We start from the raw sequence: 19,476 nt of genomic DNA, 5'->3' as shown, positions 1-19,476 counted from the left end.
CCCCCCCCGCCCCCTCCCACGCTCCGCACTTTAAAATGCCGCTCTGGGCGCCGGAGCGGGCTCGGCGGTGCGGGAGGGGGCTGCGGTGCCGGCCGGGGCAGGGCTCCCCAGGTTGCTCTCGGGAGGAGCCGCTTGGCTGAAAGGGCTTTAACCCGCCGGAGTGAGTCATACCGAAATAGATGCATAACCCCCCCATTGAGAAAGAAGAAGATTCCTTAATGGGAAGTGAGTCTCCCTGACTTTCTCCTCCCCTCCCCCCCCCTTTCTTCCCTTTTCCTGAAACAAGGTGTTGATGAACATGTTTTTCCAAGGCTGGGAAAAGCATAGCGTCATTTGCTGCTTCTCTAAACTGTAGCAACGGCTGATAAAGTTTCCAACTTCATGCAAAAGTCAGCTGGAGACTTAAATGCCCCTTCCCGTCCCTCGGAGGCTTGCATGCTTTTTGCTCGTTGCGTTTTGCAGTCACTTTAGCTTCAAGGAGCCAGAAAATAGAAAGAAATTTTATCTTCAGCATGTAAAATAAAAGAATGTATACAGGAAATTCCCTCAGAGAGAGGTGTCCAAGCACATGTATGTCCAACTATATGCCAAAACATATTTCTTGCTCTATTACTGTTTTAGAATCCGTACTTCTGATGTTGATTCTAGGCATACAAAGGTATTTCATCCCACTAGATTGTTACCACATGAAATCCAAAATAGTTTCATTTCTTGGCTTGTTTACTCGAGTGTAATCAAACTATTTTTAATATCTAGCTTAATTTACTTCTGGTGGGCAGAAGGAAACTCCTTTTTTTTTGAGAAGCAAGTTTTGTCAGCAAGTTCTAGTTTTGATAGAAAAACTGCTGACTTGGTTGATAACTAGTATAAATTTTTTTTTTTATTTTTAAAAAAAGGTGTTGATGAATACCAGACTCAACTCAATGAGCTTCTCCTTCCCAGTTTTCTTAATGCTTTGCTGTTTTTAGTTGTTCAGAGGATTTCTCTGAAGGTTGTGGTGTGCAGTGTAGCTTGCAGTCTGTCAGGGGCGCGTGAGCATTGCTGTTCAGCTTTCACTGTCCCTCAGAGGTGCAGCCTATGGGCGCATGTTTTGAGGAAAAAGTTGAGCTCCTATGCCTGTCATCAGGGCAATGAGATTGTAAGTCAAGCTCCTTTGGAAATCATTTATTGCAATCACAGTTATATTTTCTCAAAAATATCTGTTCAGATAATGCTTTTTTTAACTACGTACTTGAGTTGTAGGATGTCAAGCTAATAGCTGGCATGGTAAGAATTTTTCTTTAATCCTGCTGGTGTTCAAAGGTGTGAAAAGCAAAGAGTGCGTAGTCCAGACAGCACTGTATGATTCAGCAAACCAAAAATAGACTGCTGCATCTATATAAATAATGAAAATGATGCTACAGGAATGATAGTGCCAGAAAGCACCAATACATTTGTGTATAGGTGTTCACAGAGGAAAATCTTAATTCTTTTTAATTTAAACATTAGCAGCCTGAATTGTAGCAGCCTGCTGAGTTGAAACCACGCCTTGAGTAGTTTCATGACCCCAAATACTGCCTGCTGTGTTACTTGTTTTTATTCCAGTTCTAACCCTTCAATGTTTTCCCTGAGTCTGTGCTGTATTGCTTGAGGAGAGGCAGACCTTAGTGTGCCTCTGGTTCTAAAAATCTGGTTTTTAATTTCTAGTCTCTCAGTACTTGTACAGCTTGGTGTAAAGCAGCATGCAAGGACGCCCTGTCAGATTTTAAAGCGGTCCATTAGTGTTGCTTGCTTCAGAAATAAGCTGTAACAAGAGTGTCTGGAACTGATGGCTGAGCTGCATCTTTATTTCTTAATGGGACTACCGCTTTATTCGAAAGGGCTTGGAAAAGTTATAGCGAGAGAACTGCCTGTTGCACAGCAGTGGTTACTTGAGCAATGAGCAGTCAGCGCGGCCCTGCGGCAAACCGTGTTTGCAGAAATCCCTCCTGTGCTCCTTTGCCTCAGCTTTGTGCTTCAAGCAATCGCTAAGAGCACTGTTGAGCTCTGAAACACTGACTCCTGTATGGTGAAGATACAAAAGTTTCTGTGTTAAGACAACAGCAAAAATATTTCCGTTGCACCGTACTTGCTGCATGCATGTTGCTATCACGTAATGCAGTCCAGGACGCACGGAGAGTGAGTGGAAAAGACATTTGTCATCGCACTAGAAGCGGACACTGGTCTTGGCAACAGACGTAAATGCAGTTCCCACCTAAAACGTTTTATTCATCAGCCGCTTGCACGGGAAATGGCTTTTCTGCCTTTGAGTCTGTTCCCCAGAGCGGCTGCGGGGCCTTGGCCGGCTGGAGCGTGGCTGCACTGAGGTGTTGGGGCCGCAGATGGTGGCGGTGGCAAACGGGCAGGCTTCGAGGTGGGCCCCGTGGTTGGTTGCTGTCTGTCTGTGCTCCTGAAAGGTGGCTGGTGGGAGGGTGGGTCGGGAGGGGGTTTGTTGCAGGGGGGGCCCCAGCAGCGTGGGTGGCTTTCCAGAGCCAGCCCGGCTGGGAGGTGCGGGCAGCCCGGCAGGCTGCGGGAGCGCTTTCCTCCACCCCGGCATCTGTCAAACGCTGGTCGCAGATGCTTCGAGCAGTAATTGCTGACTGGTCTAGCTGTGCAAGGACTCACTTGGAGATACAGCGTGTACTGTTGCCGTTTCCGTTGACTTTTTTGGGCTCAGCCAAAACGGTCGCTGTGACGGGGAGTGATCGACAGGCCTTTCCCTCTGAGGCACCTTGCACAAACAAGGGAATTTGGTCATTCAACTGTCTTGACGTACTTATTAGAAGTACTGAAAGATTTGGCCTGCTCGGTGGAGGAGAGGCCGTCAGTACGGCACTCTGTGCCTGCCTCTGTCCCTCTGCCTGAGTTTCTCTTTCTTGCTTCTCTGCTGATGCTACTTTTGCCCCATCTTGTCACCGCAGTATCTAAAACCGCTACATAAACCTGTGTTGGGGAGAAGCGTCCTCTAGGTCTCTTGGGAGTTTTGTGCCCTTTTTTGTGAGGACTGTACAAAAAAGCTGCCACCTGGCTCTTACAGGTGAAGGGTAAAGGCAGAGAGTGATGTGCTCGGGACCAGACCCAGCAGAGGACAAGGTCTGGGTTACCCGTGACCTGGGGGCACCATCAGCCCCACTGCCGGGGAGTGTTTAGGAATGCGTGTAGCATCAGTGTACACCACTTCAGATGGGTAATGATCACTCGTGTAGATACCTTTAGGCTCCAGCTTTGAAATAAATGGTGAATAACGAATGAAACAGTGCGTAGTGGTGTGTGTGTGTGTGTTTGGAAATTAGTTAAAAGTAAGCGAACATGGCTATGGAGATGCAAAGCAGCAAAGTCGTTCTTCCATCATGTATTTTTCCCTTGAAAATACTTGTCCTTGAAGACACCCAAAGTTGGCAGTCTGAGTTCTTCATAGCACCTGGTTTAGAGACTGCACAATACCAGTCTCTGTTCCAAAATAAAACCTCTACAGTGGATTTGTTTTTTTAATTTTTTGGCCAGGCTTTTCTTTCTTTCCTTAGGTGGAGGGAACATTTAGGCTGTGGCAGTAGACCACAGTGGTGAATGTGACATTGCTTCTCTCTGCGATGTGCAGTGGGGTTGGGCAAGATCATTGCAACTTTGACTGTAAAATGCATTTCTAATTAAAACAAGAAAAAGTAAAACAGTTGTGATCTTTATCATCAGCATTTGACGCTGTAAATTGCAGCGTAAAGGTATGGTGGAACAACCACCATGGTTGTCTGAACCAGGGAGGTTTTGTGTGAAATGCATTTCTGTCGAGGATCTAAACTAACAGATTATTTCTCAAAGTTTTCTTTACGTTGGTGGCATATTCTGGAGAGTTATGATTTATGTCTGAGTTCTTGGCTTTTTCCCCTCACTGCTTACTTAAGCAAAAGTGACTCAAGCCTCTTCATGGGGAAGTGTTTAGTTGGTCTGTTGAATTAGCGCTGTTACATTGTGTAATCAAAACCAGTATCTTTCCATTTGTGTATTGCTGCTAGTCTGAAATGTAAATTACTTGACATGCTGCTCAGGTCAATTCCCTTGTCATGAAGAGTAAGTATGGTCACAATAAGGGCATTTTTGGTTTCATTTATAATGTCAGTTTTATAGTTTTTGAGGGATCAGTTGCAAGGCAAACAAGTTTGAAAGTGAAGGATATTTTTGTTCCCGCTTAATTTAAAAATAGAGTGTGGTTCTCTCCAGCACAAAACACAACTTGACCAAACAGATCAGTAGCAGGAATGTGTCTGTATGTGTGGGAATGTTGTAGCTCTAGAGAATAAATTGACACTTAATCGTCAAGGAATACGTGCTTGCAAGCACAGCCTGACACCACAAGTGGCTTTACGTGGTTTGATAGAACTGCTTCTGTAGTATTTCCTTAAGATGAATTCAGTTTTCAAAATATGGATGATACTGGTCATGAGGAGACTACATATGTAAAGTCACCGTTTCATCCCAGATTTCTTTTTTTCCAGGAGCTAGAATTCCTTTTACAATTTGTAGTAGAAGGAAAAACAAACAAATGACAAGTCCACTAAAGAAACAGAGTAAATCTTCTATTTGATCATCAGAGTAATCTGGCTTCTTCATGTTCTCAGTGTATGTGCATGCCTGTGTGCCTTTTTTCATATAATAAAATACTGGTTCCAACTGAGCACTGAGACTGCAGAAACTTAGGTACCTACTAATTGTTGAAATATTTAGATTATTGACAAATTATACAGTTGACATATTTGATCATTTCATTCTGTCTCTGCTTGAACCAAAATTAAAGATACTGTGGATTACTGTATAATTTCTTTTAAAACACATGACTATTTTTATAATGGAGTACAAAGTAATTACAGACCAGTTTCCTTAATAGTTTAAGGCTAAACAGTGGAACTCTGCCTTGGCTTAAAATATTACATTCAAATTTATAGGACAATTCTGAAGAACCCCACTTTATTTTAGTGGTTGGCTCACCAGTTCTTATGGTCTGCCCTTTGAAAGTATTCCAGGGTTCCTTCTTAGACAAGTGGCAAATCTGTTGGTCCACCATGGATTTTCTTAGATGTGGAGGAATAAAGGGTGGGGGTGGGGAGTACTTTTTGATGGTAGCACTGATTCTTGCAAAGTAACCGCAAGTATATTTTTAAAGCTGACGTTTGCATTAATTACAAATACTACATATAAACTGTAAGTAAAAAAGACAGAAAAATGCTGAACAAAAATAGGTTTGGCATTTAAGTGCCATTCCTCTGAGAATTAATTCTGTACCTGTGGGTATAAGTGTTAATGTACTGAATGAGCCCATTAGGGGTTCTTGCTGAAATCAGCTGTGCAGAAAATAATCAGTATCTGATAGATTTGCTTTTGTAATTTTTTTACTTTTTTCTGAAAAAAAAAAAAAGGATTGTTTAGTTTTGTAGTTCACATGAAACTTTAATACAGCAAAAGTCTTTTGTTAGGCTGTCCTCGTAAACAGTTTACTAATTCTATTTTAGATCACTCTAAAGCAATTGTACACATGTTAGTATCAGGACCAGGCCCATAAATTCAATAACTGAAGTTGCTGGGTCAAGTTTTTGATGTTAAAAGCATGTTTAAATATGTCATACGTGACATGTCATGGTGTCATGTGTCAGAAGTAGGACAGATGTTTTTGGTGCTCTTTCATGATTTGAAGGACTGAGTTGTTCGAGGCAGGGCACCACCTGTATCTCACAACTGTGGAGTTAAAGTTGCTTGTTCACACAGAAAAGGGGTCTTTGAAAAGTATGTTTTTTTTCTCTTTCCAGGGTTGCATGGCCTGTGTTTCTGTTTGCAGAATTTTACATGTCCAGTATCTGGATGTAGGGCCAGATGTGAAGCTGTAGGGCATCTTTTTCAAATGAACTGACTAATCGGGGTGGTAGCGTTCACTGACAACAGGAACCACAGCGCAGGCATGAAGGAGAGTTACGTGTCTTCGGGATGGCTCAAGTCCCAGTTCCAATTTCTCTCTCTTTTTTAAAAAATTTTTATTTTTTAAGCAAAGACTAGTCTAAGGAGAAACTGTTGCAGATCTTAACTGCTGAGTTTCATTGATGGATTCATTAGCTTCGGAGAATGGACTTTAACAATGCCTGGTGCTGTGTGTGACTGCTTCTGTTTAAACAGCTGGATTTGCTAAACAAGGGCTTAAGAAGAAGCATGCTCTTCTCTAGATGCATGTTTATGAGAGGCAGTGAGGGCAAGGCTACGAAAAGGCAGAAGCTGAGTAAACTTTCTCACTTAGACAGCTGATGTTAATTGTGTCCTGCTCTCAGCTGCACAGCCCCGTTGACAGTTTATAGCAGGGTGATCCAGTCGGCATGTTCAAGCAAGACCCAGCCCGTGCCATGACTCCATCCACTTTCACTCAAGAAGATTTTTGTGGTTTGATTGCTATCTGGGCACTAATAAACAGCTGTAACCTATCTGTTCCCTGCTTGTCAGGAAGTTAGGCAGCTCTTATTGGAGGAGTTGCTTCATGCATGGCAATGATGTAATTTACAAACAGTTGATTCTAATTTTTTTCTTATCTGGGAGCTAAGGAACGTGTCTTTGCTTTACTGCAGAATAACTGATTCAGTAAACAGGGTCTCATCCAAGTCCATTGAAGCTGATGGAAAAACTACTGCTGTTTGTATCTGGTTTTGTTCAGCTAGAAAATGAGGAAATCTTGCATTACAATGAATGCGAGCCTGAGCACCGGCCACCGCTGCACCCGGGACTGACACGGTTGATTGATGAGTGCACATACAGGTCTTAATGAGCTCTTGTTGACCGTATATTCAATACGACTAAATTAAAAGAAAGTAAATTAAGAGCGGAGACAGAATCAGCTTTCAAATGTTTTCTGAAATCAGTTGTGTATTAATACTGGGAGTAATCACTGATCTTTGTCTGAAAGTGTATGTATGCATATATAGATATACAGAAAAATAGTTACAGAGATACAGTCTGTGGGTGGTGTTTTTTTAATTTTTTAAAATTTTTTTAGAACTGGATCTATTCAACAGTTGATCATTTCCATGTAAACATTTTAGATGCTGTATGTATGTGACATCAGAAATGATGTGATAAAAGATAGGCAGTAAGCAGCAGCTCAGCAGGCTTGCTGTTTTGAGTCAGTATGCATGGAAGAGGGAAATGCCTGTTTGCATCCCAGTGGGTTGTGAATTAAAGCATGAGAGACTTTCTTTGCATGAGAAATCTTCAGTGTTTTCATAACAAACCTTAGATTCTGAAATGCACAGTTGCTGTAGCACTGTTCACTTCTTCGTAAATGGATGTAGATTGCAGATGGTGTTTAACAATTATGGGACTCTTGAATGATAAGTCTCTTTCTAAGTCTTGGAAAACCAGTTTGGATTCAGTTAGTAGAAAAGAAAAAAAATAAAAAGAAGAAAATTTTAGTGTCCTGTCCAGGGGCTGTGTGTTAGCAAGTGCTAATCTAGCATAAATTCTATAATATGAGAAAATTCAGAGCAGCTCTTGCTTAATATAAGCGTGCATTTCTGCTAACTTTCTAGCTGCTTTGTTCCTCTAAAACACATGAGAAGAGGGAGAACTGTGTAAGAGGCAACACTTACAGTGGCTAAGGAAGTTGCAACAGTACCAGCTATTCAAAAGTAACTGAAACTGGGCAATTATACATTCTATATTTCTTTCCCTAGACAGCTTCTGAAAACTTTCTACCTTTACTAGTCCTGTTCCCTGGCTCGGGACAGTGTTGGGAATTTTGATACCAATAGCTATTGCTCTGTAACTTCAGCAAGGTCCACAAATAACCTGGAGGAGCACAGGAAGGATTATCCATGGACAGCCCATGCATTGAGTGATCCCTGATAATCATAAATGCCAATTGTGGTCATAAACTATTTGCAACAGGATCAGGTGGTAGCAGAGATGATACCTCTGTATCTACATTAGTTCTGCAATAACTATGCTTATACCATCAAAAGACAGACATCTATTTACTTTGTTTTAATTTGTCTGGTTTAAAGTGGAGAAGGTATATGTCTGCTAACAGCTAGCCAAGAAGACTCTCATACTTTTTTGGAAATGACATAATGTTTGTGCTGCTCTTTGTATTTTGCAATAATTCATATATGTATTGAAGTGCAGTGATTAAGAGGAGGGTTGTGATCCAGAGGAAAACAGACCAAACTTGCAAAGAGGTCTGTGCAGAAAGGTCTGCTTCTTCAAAATCAGGCCTTTAAGATTTATTTGAAGCATTGGTTCTTAGAAATCCATCTCTCTCACACAAGAATGTGCGTTGGTGTAGGAAATCAGTATGTACTATGTGTTTGGCAACCCATGACTGTTCTTAACCTGCTATCTGTTAATTCTAATTTAATCTTTTATTTTAAATCTTACTTTCTAACCTTTCATGAGTTTTTCAAGGATATTTTGTCTCGCCTTCAAGGATACTTTTTAACAGGAATCCAAGCATGCTATTAAATTGCAGAGGATCCAGTCTTACAAGGTGATCATGGCTGTGGTTAATGGACTTTGAAACCAGCCTGCCTCTCTGGGAAGCAGTAAACTGTGGGATGAGTGGAAGCATGCAGCAAAGTGTACTGTGTGGAACAGAAGTTGACTGTATAATATAAAGATCAGGTTAAAAAAATCCCAGAACTTCCAAATATGAAGTAGTATTGTTTATGCACCAGTTGTCTTTCCCCCTCCTGGAGTGTAATGCACATTTCTTTCGTGAGAAAAGAAGATGACTATCTTTGCTATTTCAGCACATTGTCATGTTTCTAAAGAATCCTGGGGGAAAATAAACAGCTGTCGGGTGGCTCTGTCTTTTCCCTCTTTATGCCAAAAATTTTATTTTACCAGAAATTATTCTTTTTGCCTTACTACTTTCTTTGACCGTATGTATATCATACAGACTGACACTGGTAGATATATATGTTTAAAATTTGTTTTTTTTCACGTTGTGTACTTAAGATCTTTGTTTGCTGCTGGATTACATTAACCTAGTATATGTATGTAGGTATAACTTACAATCTTGATTATGTTGTATATGATGGGTTTCTCCTGTCTTCAGCTGTTTGACATCTTTTCAGAGTATGCCGGTTTGCAAAAGCTTTATTTGATGTAGAATCTTAAGTTTAGGCAGTAACTGCTATTTATAGGGGAAAAAAAAAATTTCTTTTTGAGGAGTCTAATATTGCCTTCTTGAGTGATAAGTGGAAGATTATATTTTGCTAAAAATCTGGATTTTGAAAGTGCTCTTTGATATTTCAACTTTTTAGTTGGCTTAATAGTTCTTTGGTTTTTGAACATACGGTCTGAGTCCATATAAATAGGAAAGGGAAGTTGCTGTTGGTACCATCGGTGACCCTCTAGCTATCTGCAGAGCTTCAACAGGGCTTGGAAGGATATGGATGAATTGGTTTTAGTAAAGTCATCAAAACTGCATGGGAAGAGAATTGGTTATCATGATTGTATTGACTCCATACAGTATTGTGTAGCCCAATGATCCATTTCAGTTTTTTGCATGCTTTGTTTACTATTGTGGGCTTAAACCTCGTGCCGCATTCTCTTTAAAAGCTCTTACACTGTTTTGCAATTAATTGGGAACTCAGACTGTTACGTTATTCAGTTTTATGGAGGAAACAGCAACTGAGCCTCTAAATAAGATATTTTCCAACAGGCTTTATATCAGCCATCTTTTTTGATCTCAGTAAGTTTTGTCTTGTTCAGAAGATATTGTAGAGTATTTTACATTTTCCAGGATATCTTCCAGCAATATAACTCACCTGTTAGAAAAATTATGGGAGATTAGTTGTATAGCGACACTGTATTCATAAATAGTGTTTAAAGTTTTATTCTTCCAAAATTAACCAGTTTTATCATGAAGTTATGAGCAGCTCTAGATCTTGAATCCCAGTTATGGATCATGCCTTCACGTACTGTAAGCTGACCTGCACACAGCTCAGCCTGCACTATTATCCTTTTATTTGATAACTCAAACGTGTTGTACTCAATAGCTTATCAGGGCAATGATATTAAAACAGCATGTTCTCCAAACAGGGCTGGTGACATGCTGGAAAGCACCCACCAGGAGCTTCTGGTGTGCAAGCAGCTATGCTGAGGGCAGAGCTGAGGACTGTGATTTCTCTTCCAGGCACAGAAATATTCCCCTTTTAGGGGAACAGAGTGGCAAGGAAACTGCTAGTTACGTTTTGTTTCTAACTTGAACTACTGTAAAAGACTCAGAACATGGATTTTGTTGATGGACTATGTGCTTTAGGTGAGGTGCATAAGGAAGGGAAGTAGAACTTGTTGAGGACAATTCCTCTAGTTGACCTTCCCATTACTGGCTGAGTACAGAAGTTGGAAGTGAAAGTAGCAAGTCAGGACTCATAAATTGGAGAAGATTATACATGGGGGTAGGTTGCCTGCCTTGGAAATAAACAGGCATACTGAAAACTTAACCAAACAGCTTTTTCCCCCCTTTTATTTTCTTTCTTTTTTTCAACAGTTGATCTATGGAAACAATAAATAGTAGCAGAAATGCAATCAGAAGTCTGCAGTTAGTTGGGGCTGTTCACTGCCACTCTGACAGCTACTTCTCAGTTCAGCTTGCTCTGGAAGTGTGATGAGAGGAGTCCAGGCTGAAAACACTTTTTCAGTTGTGTTGTGCTTTAGTACATCTCTCCAGTGATGGAGAAGCATGCTCCTATGTGGTGTAAAGGCAAGCTAAATCCAGTCTGTGGGTTGGTTGTTTTTTTGTTTGTTGGTGGGTTTTTTTGTTTGTTTGTTTTTGTGGGAAACTGTACCATTGGTCTCCCACATCTCCAGAGATGTAGGAGACCTAATAAAACTATGTAATTATGCCTATTATTATTATTAATGGGCTTGGATGTGTCCATGTGCCTCTTCCAGGTATCCATCTCATCCATCTTCTCTTCCAGGTGTCTGCCCAGCATATGTCTTAGATTAAGATTGTGCAGATCACTGCCAAGGTTACCACTTGACCTTTCTTTGGCAGCGTGTATGTATTTTTTTTAATTTTTTTTTTTATTAAATCCACAGAGGTGTTCCTAGTATGCTTCCAGTTCCCAAGCTTCTTCCATGATCTCTAGCAATTTGTTTATTTGCTTGCTGGAAACCTTTGGTGAATTATTTTGCAATTGTACATCTCTTTGCTAATTTAACGGAGAGGTTGATGCACAGTTGTTACTCTGTTGAGCAGTTCTGGGTGGGATGTAATCTGCAAATGGGAAAGTAGACTGTGTTTTATGTAGACACTAGAACATGGATAAAACTGTATTCTAGGAACCAAACATCATTTGTTTACCATTATAAGCCACTGGTTTTAAAGATAGAGATAGATTTTAATGGCATAATCTGGTACCACGCACAGATGTCCTTTGATCTTACAGCTCACTCCTACTCCAGAGAAGTGCACGGTACTTGAATCCAAGGACTAAATGTCAGCTCCCATGTGGCTGTGAGCAATATCCTCAGTTTTGGCTGCTCTGAAGCTACTGTACTAGTACCCACAACCCCTGGTAGAAATTATGTAGTAATCTCTGTCAATGTTCATTCAAGATAAATAAGAACCACGTGGGTGTGCGAGGAATGACTGCAGTTCTTTGCGTGCTTCTTTGCCAAAGTACAAGGAGAGAGGTCACTGCTACTTAAAGCACTCCTGCCATGGCAATTCCTGGCTGAGACCTTGCCAGGCAATTCACTGAAGACAAAGGCTCTGGTTTATAGTTCTTATTTCTGGAAATAAATATTTATAATACTGTCAGATCCCTGATGATAGCAGCACAAAAGATTGAGTAAAAGAGTGAGATATTTTGATAAACTTCCACTGGATTTCCTAATACACTGCATGTGCTCTCTATGCAGTGTTGTTTTTCACAACTCGAGTGTTGAAGGGTTTCCTCATTTGCATGTAAAAATGGATTCTGTTTGTTACTGGATATACTTGTCTTGGCCAAATGCGTGCTCTCTCAGGCTTGTTTTCGAAACAGAGCACCTGTTTTGTGAATGTAACTATCGGAAAGCTGTCTGGAATAATTGCACTCTAGTAACTTCAGCACCCTCAAACATGGCATGAAGCTCTATAGAGATTTTTTTTTTCATGCCTTCCTGTTGAACTTCAGTATAGGGTTTGCATTTCCTTTTTACACAAACTGACTTCACTTGTGGAAATAAATGCCAAGTTTGGTAATCCCCTCCAGTGACTGCCAAGATGCCTCAGGCAGGCTGCGTGCCAGGGGAGCCCAGCCCTGCCGGGCAGCCCGTGCCCTCTGCGGCGTCCCAGAACCCTGCAAGTGTGGAGGGCTGCGACCGCCTGCTGTGTGCTTGGTTTTGTATATGTTTGCAGCTTGAGGATGTTGTTACTCTTTGTTGGAAAATATTACTGAGCGTGTGTTTGTCCCCTCGTGTGAGGGGGATAGTCAGATTTAAGAAACTGGATAGCTCAAGTCTATATGGAAGACCATACGGCAGAGCTCCTTAGGGTAGACGTGTAGGTGGAGGGCAGAGCAGAGCAGGGGTTTGTGCCAAAGCGGCTGGTGAAGCAGGAAGTGTCTAGCTGCTGCTAGAATTCATCATGGGGGTTTTGCAAAGACTGAGAATTTTGCGGCTCGCTGGCTGGGGAGTGCTGGGTCACAGTGGTAACTTGGGGTCTGAGTAATTGGAGACAGCTTTCTGCTGCTACGCCTAGGTCTTCATTGCGCAATTGGAGCCCTAAGAGCCGGCACAGCGATGCTGCTGGGGACTCTGGACCAGTCACTCAACCTCTCGGGGCGACATTTGCATGTGACTCAGCCTGTGGTAAAGGCTCTGGTGCCGCATTGAACCTCTGCACTGGCAGGGCTCTTCGTGGTACCAAACCTGCTCCGCACAGCAGGGACCCTGTGGGTGGCTGCAGCTAAAATTGATGTAGCTGAGCACATCCTGAAATGGAAATGGCGCTTGGATAAACTTACTCCCCTGGGATCTGTGTTGTACTTGCACATTGACACTCCGGCGAGCTCGTGAAAGTCACTTTGTATTTGCGTTACTAGACACAAATGGGACAGGTGTTCTAAGAGATTGTTGTACCTAAATGTAGCAAATGAGGAGTAGATTTTTCAAAGTGAATGAAGTTAAAAGGTTAAAAAGAAATCAGCAGAAGTACTTGGTGGTCAGAAGCATTCTCTTCACTCACTTCGATGGGAAGAAACAAGTATCTCCCATGCTACACTTAGTGGAACTCTGCCAGGAAAATTGGTGCAAGTCGCCACTTACATCTAAATAAAGTCACAGCAGCCTACGGGAGTAACATTAATATTTTTGTAATGTCTTAATAGCTAGAAGAGAATGGTGCTGCTTTCCTCATTTGATTAATAATACCCTCTGTAATGTGCCAAGGTAGCTATCATTTAATGCACTTTGCATTGTCTGTCCATACACACTATAGACAGAAAAAAAGCATGTTTCTCTGCTCTTTGGTCAGACACAGATTACTTTAAAACAAACAAACAAACAACCCACAAAAAAGAAACAAACCCCAAACAAACAACTTCCCCCCCCCCCCAAAAAAAAACAACCCCAAACCCCAAACAACCCCACCCCAACAAAGACTAAGAAGTCTATAAAGAAACTATAATTCTAAATGGACTCTAAATGCTATAATTACACTTCTGCTGCACTTAAAAATTATTTAAGTACCACATGCACCTAAAATTCTGTGGTGCAGCAGAGACATGGAAATAAAGCCTTTTAAACCTCTTCATCTGTAATTTAAAAAAACTGACCATTGGCACGTATGCTAAAAAGAAAACATTTCCAATGTGAATAATACCTTTATAAAAACAGCTTCCTGTTGTTCTGTGACTGTTTGCAAACCTAACTCAGGTAGCCTACTTAGATTACTTCATTGGCTGTGAGTATAATACAGGTTCTTTTGCAGTTTCCTGTCAATATAAACTGCATTATTTGTCTGCTCAGCTTTCTCTGTTTTATATAGATTGGTTAAAATCCCTTATGATTTAGCACGTCATTCTCTTTCCTCCTATTCCATAGAACTCAAGTAACATATGAGGGCTCCATAGTGATTCTTGAAATACATGAACAATGTGTGGGTGGAATTATTGTGGGTTCCATTAAAAGAGAGTAGCAATATCTCATAAAGAACAGGAGATTATTTTTTGCTTCCCAAACTGTACTTGTACATTGATTTAATACTTTCTTTTACTTAGTGACTATGGGAGGAATCTGATGCCACCCACATTTTGTCATTTACATCATGTTGTCAAGTACAGATTTTTGAAATCCTTGCTGTTAGCATTCCTCAGGAAGGGGTAGGTGTGAAATATGTCTATTTGAAACCAAATTCCACGGTTATAGTCAGTGCTTGACTGGTCACCTAGGAAACTCTCAATAATGGATTCACTTGGCTTGGTGGTGCAGTCTGGTATGATCAGATTTTTTCCAGTTGCCTCTAATTTGAAAAGGCAGTGCTTGAACAAAAATTAATCATAACTTAATCTGTTCCATAGAGAAAAATCCTGTCCTCTGTCTTCAGTTCTGTTTTAGTCATAGTCTAAGATATGTTCTTTATTCATTCTGTGGTGACTCCTGTAGAATTACTTTAGATTGCATGACCTTTAGAATAAACGATTTTGAAGGTATTGAACCATTATTGCTGTGTTTGTCTGTGAGTCAGTGCATCTGTGAACGCATTGCACTGGAATCCTCTGTGGAGGTCCTCCTGCCATTGAGATGGACTCATGGGTTCTTCTGATTCTTGCCTACAAAAGGCTGCTAGCACTTAAGTGGGAAAAAGATGGAGCAATTAATCTGTGAAAACTGTCTTTCTAAAGTTTTTGGGTGTTCAAGTTGAGTTGATGGAAGCGTTTCAACTACTTCCAGTTTCTTCTTTGCTGTGTATTGTATTGCAGGAGTGTCAGTCTGGTTCAGTAGCGCCAGCAGTTAAAATCTTCACTGGGAGTGTTGAGGACAAGAAGCACTGCCCTCTTGTCGTGTGTCCCCCCCACCTCGCACCCCCCCAAAAATAATATCTATGGCAGGATGTGAGAGAAATATGCAAAATTGGGTGTAGTGGGGAGTACAGGTAGCGATGTTGTTTGTAGCTGAAGAATTTGGGCAGTGTCAGATAAAAACTGTATGAGCCCTGCTCAAGGCACAGAACATTGTTTTTTCTGGAGTAGGTACTGGGCACATGGTGCTGTCACTGCTTAAAGGTTACATCGGTTCAAGGAGTGACTAGGTAAGAGCAAGGTCATTAAGTGGACAGAGTGTTTTGGAATATACGGAAACCCCATCCAGGTCAGGAAAACCTGTAAACTGAGACTGGTAGAAAAAGCAGAAAAAGCGTCATATATGCTTGTCTTATCCTTGCTCTTCCTCATGTATGCTGTTATAGCTGCTGTTGAGGATGGACTAGTCAGACCACTGTCTGACCTGGTCGGAGTGTTCTTGGAAGTGACCTGTTGACTAGGGCTGAATCTAAGCCTTATTTCAGTGGAAAAAACATCAGTGGCTCCTGAGACTAGTCTCCATAGTTTGCCTGCTGTGGCTATTTTAGACAGACTTGAATTTCATTGGAACAAGTGTTTTTTTATGTTGCCCTGCAACATAATGCAGATTATGTTAAGATATGTCTCTGCTCCTACAGGTATTTTTGCTTGACTGAGCAGAGGTGTACTTGAAGTGCCCTGGTACTTGGCTCCAGAGCATCACATGAGTAACTTGCAAGGTGCATTTCTTCTACAAAGTGGGAAGCAGATCATCATCTTGTGTGTTAACTTTGCTGGTGTCAAATAAAACAAAATGGCAAGCGATGATTGATTTGAATACACTCAGGATGACATCTTGGGTGTCTGAGGGCTGCTAAGTCTGTGGTGGTGGACAAGGCTGAAGGGTTAATAGGAATGTTTTTCACAGCAGCCACTTCGAGCACAGTAACATGTGCTAGAAGATAAACCAAGAGGATATTTTTTGGGAAAGTGAAGCAACAACAGGCACTGTGTCTGGAATGCTCATTAGAGGCAATTAATTTTACTTTCTTGTAAGGATTGATCTCATGGGCTCTGTTTAGAGTGCAGCTGTTGCTTGAAGTCAGACCAAATTGAGGAACTGCAACGTGCTCTGGGATCCAGGCTGGTCTGATTAAATACTTGATGTTGGATAGAGGTACTGTCTTCCTCGTAGCTTTGAATTATGTACCTCGATTATGCAGCATGTTGCATAGGGTGCTGAATGTTGTTCAGTAGTTTAATCGGGAAGCTGTTTAGTGGGAATTCGTGGCCTCATTTGAACTATGTCAAAAGCCCTTCGATATGAAAAAGAAATTAGTTGCACAGTCATTTGCCTGCATGCAGTAAGAGGGCAAAATTAGCACTGCTATAATTTACAGAGGCTCTGAATAAAAAACCAAAACCCTTGCTCTTTTGTCTCAGCCCAAGGGCTTAAAAGCACTAAACGCTGCCTGTTGGGAGACTGGTTTCCATGGTTGTGTTGTTTTTTTTGTCGTCCCCCCGCCGTTTTAATGAAGAATATAGAGAATATAGACCACTTGCTTTCAGGGGAGTTACTGAGGTTGGGTTAAGTTCTCTGGTACCATTCAGTCCTGTGATAAGAGGTCACAGGATTAGCTCAGACTGAAAAGTAATGTTGTTTTTGTTTTGAAGATTCCTTCCTGTCCAGTAGTCATACTGGCTTTGTTTTCGTGTCTTGAGCTAGTTGTTTACAGAGCAGATAGATTTTTCTGCTTCCTCTTCCTGAGGATAATTTAAAATACAGCACCCTTCTCCATAGTAGTTCTTGTTTGATAATGTCTCATGCCTATAATATGACAGTGTATTTGCCTCCTCTTTTTGAATGAGATGCTGGCAAGTCATAAAGCCCACTGATCCAGTGCTGTTCAGTGCATTTTTACGTTACAAACTGTGGCCTGAAAACATATTAAAACATGTTCCTTCTTTTTCTCCCTCAGATAAACTACTAGTTTTTACTGTAGCAACTAAGGAAACTGATGGCTTTCACCGTTTCATGCAAACTGCAAAGCACTTCAACTACACAGTAAAGGTATTGTATGTTTTCATATCAAATATTCATACTATACAGTACGTAAGACTTAAACATATGTTTAAGACAAACAGTGTGATAGTAACTGAAGTTGCACTAGCTTCCCACATGTTAGGGCAAAGTAAAACAATTACAGAGCTTGGGGGCACGTAGGGCACTTGCACGTGGCCCTGCTGCTGTCCCTGTTGCTTACCTGCTTGGTCCCCTTCTGAATGACCATGGGAGCATGCTTTTTCTACTGCCGTAGGACCTGTTTTACAGATTAGTAGCTATTGTGATCAGCGTCCTCAGTCACTTACAGGTTCTGTCATGATTTATCATATAGCCTTGCTTTTCAGCGCAGCTGATTTTGTTTGCATGACTACTTATGGAAGCTGCACTACACTCAGGGCTTTGGATGTCTCTTTCTTCCTCAAACAAGGCTGGATCCCTGGTGCAGGGAAGCAGGGAGGGTCATAACTGAAAGTTTCACTGTGTTTCCCAGGAACCTGTAATTGTCTGAGAGGACAAAATGTTTCTATCATTCTTGCCAGCCTTTTCTGCCTTGTTCCACATCTACATATGTCACGTACTGAGGTTGATCTTGGGAAAAGGGGAGGGCACTAACCTTCTTCTAAACTTTGTCCACAAATTGGTTCTGCAAGAGAAAATCTAGGAATTCAGATGGTGTTATGAAATTTTTCCGCTTACTTACCACAGCGTCTACACTATAAATAGGAAATTATTTGGGTCTCTGAAGTTTGACTTCTCCTGCTGAACTTGGAAGACTGAGAGAACCTTTCCTAATATGATAATGCCGTACTAAAGCACCCGAGAAGCCTGAGCTCTGGATACGTCTATGAGCTTTGCAGATTTGTCCAAAACATCATGCAGTGTAGTTCTTCCAGGTTTTATAAGTTCCAAAAACATTATGTTCAAAACCCACAAAAAGTTTAAGGGTTTTTTCTTTTTTTGAGATGTAATTCACTGTAGTGCTTGGCTAGGGAGGAGTTTAACTGATTTTAGCAGCCAGCTGTATATCGGGGAACCTATCCTTTCCTTCTGAAAAAGTGTTCTGGAGGGACTTCAGAAAGACTGGAGCTTGCATTTGTATTAATAATACCCTGATCCACCAAAGTCTCCTGTTCCTAAAGTGATTATATTGACTTTTAATGGTCTCATTCAGAATGTTTTTCTAGTACAAATTTTGAAACAATTACTAGCTTTTTTCTTTTATTTTCTGAAGGAGACACATTTGAATAAATGGTGGTAGCAGGCAATTGCTCAATTCTTATTTGGTTAAGAAATGTGTGTCTCATGTTTTTGCAGTGATGTCATTGTGCTGAATGCTGCTTCAGACATGGAAGACTTACGGTGCTGGAAATGCTGGCTTGCTATGCTTTAATGTGTTGCTTCTGCTTTAACATCTGTTTTCAGTAAGGGTCTGCTTTAAAAAGCCTGTTTTGGGGTACTAGCAAAAAGTGCTTTTTTTTCTTATTCCAGGTACTTGGAAAAGGTGAAGAGTGGAAAGGTGGTGAGCTGCCTAACTCTATTGGCGGAGGGCAGAAAGTTCGACTGCTGAAAGAAGGCATAGGAAGCTATGCTAATCAAGAGGACTTGGTTGTAATGTTTGTTGAATGGTGAGCAAACCTGGCTTGTTGCATTTACATTTTAGTCTGGGTAGGCATGCAAAAGTAGCTGCTGTGCCGTGCTGAAAGTTGCATGCTGCTTTTCCCCCTCGCTGTTTATTTGAGAAGAGTTTGCTTCCATTTTTCTCCATTCATAAGAATAGTAGATTGCTCTTGGAGTAAGCGTTACTTTTTAACAGATTTACAGATGAAAGAGTTGTTCATAGTTCTCCTGCCTTGAGGAGGTAAAAAAATGTTATTGGGAGCTGACAGGCTTTTAGGCAAGTGTTTGTCCTCTCCCTGCTCAGCTGTAGTGAGAGCAGGACGTGGCTGCGGTCTGGGAGTGTGGAATGGGGGGGGGAGCAAAAGCAGCTCCAGAAATAAAGTGGCCAGCAGGGACCAGAGCATGATCTTGTTCCATGAAGTAACAGTGATATGGAGGAAGTTGGAAAACAGGCCCCTGCGGAAAGCACTTAATAGGAGAACTTCTTTTACATGTTGGAGAACTGAAACAAGAGTCTTGGTGCCAGACATACCCCTGGTGCCTGTGCTGTCTGTGTGATGAAGGATGGAGAGGCAGTGCTGCTGCAGGTGCCAGACTACAGCTCATAGCACAGCTATGCTTGAACATCCTCACTGGAGGCCAGATCGGTTTCTCCCTGTCACAGAGAACAGGAAGCTCAAACATGTTCAGATCCCGCTTTTTCCATTGCTTCCCTCTGCTCCCCCCCCCCCCCATCTTCCCCTCCCTGTACAAGAG

General features: G+C 41.5%; 1 protein-coding gene across 1 annotated transcript in view; it reads left to right on the top strand.

The window, feature by feature from the left end:
* Positions 1-19,476, top strand: part of PLOD2 (procollagen-lysine, 2-oxoglutarate 5-dioxygenase 2) — a 56,873-nt gene that overhangs the window by 589 nt on the left and 36,808 nt on the right. The window contains exons 2-3 of the mRNA XM_010568431.1: positions 16,908-17,109; positions 18,592-18,728. Of these exons, the coding sequence (XP_010566733.1) occupies positions 16,908-17,109; positions 18,592-18,728 (339 nt within the window). The remainder of the gene's footprint in view (positions 1-16,907; positions 17,110-18,591; positions 18,729-19,476) is intronic.

The sequence above is a fragment of the Haliaeetus leucocephalus genome, unplaced genomic scaffold (genome assembly GCF_000737465.1).
Source record: "Haliaeetus leucocephalus isolate CR32 unplaced genomic scaffold, Haliaeetus_leucocephalus-4.0 Scaffold240, whole genome shotgun sequence".
Classification (NCBI taxonomy): Eukaryota; Metazoa; Chordata; class Aves; order Accipitriformes; family Accipitridae; genus Haliaeetus; species Haliaeetus leucocephalus.
The sequence above is the reverse complement of the archived record's forward strand: the minus strand, read 5'-3'. Positions and strand labels throughout refer to the sequence as shown.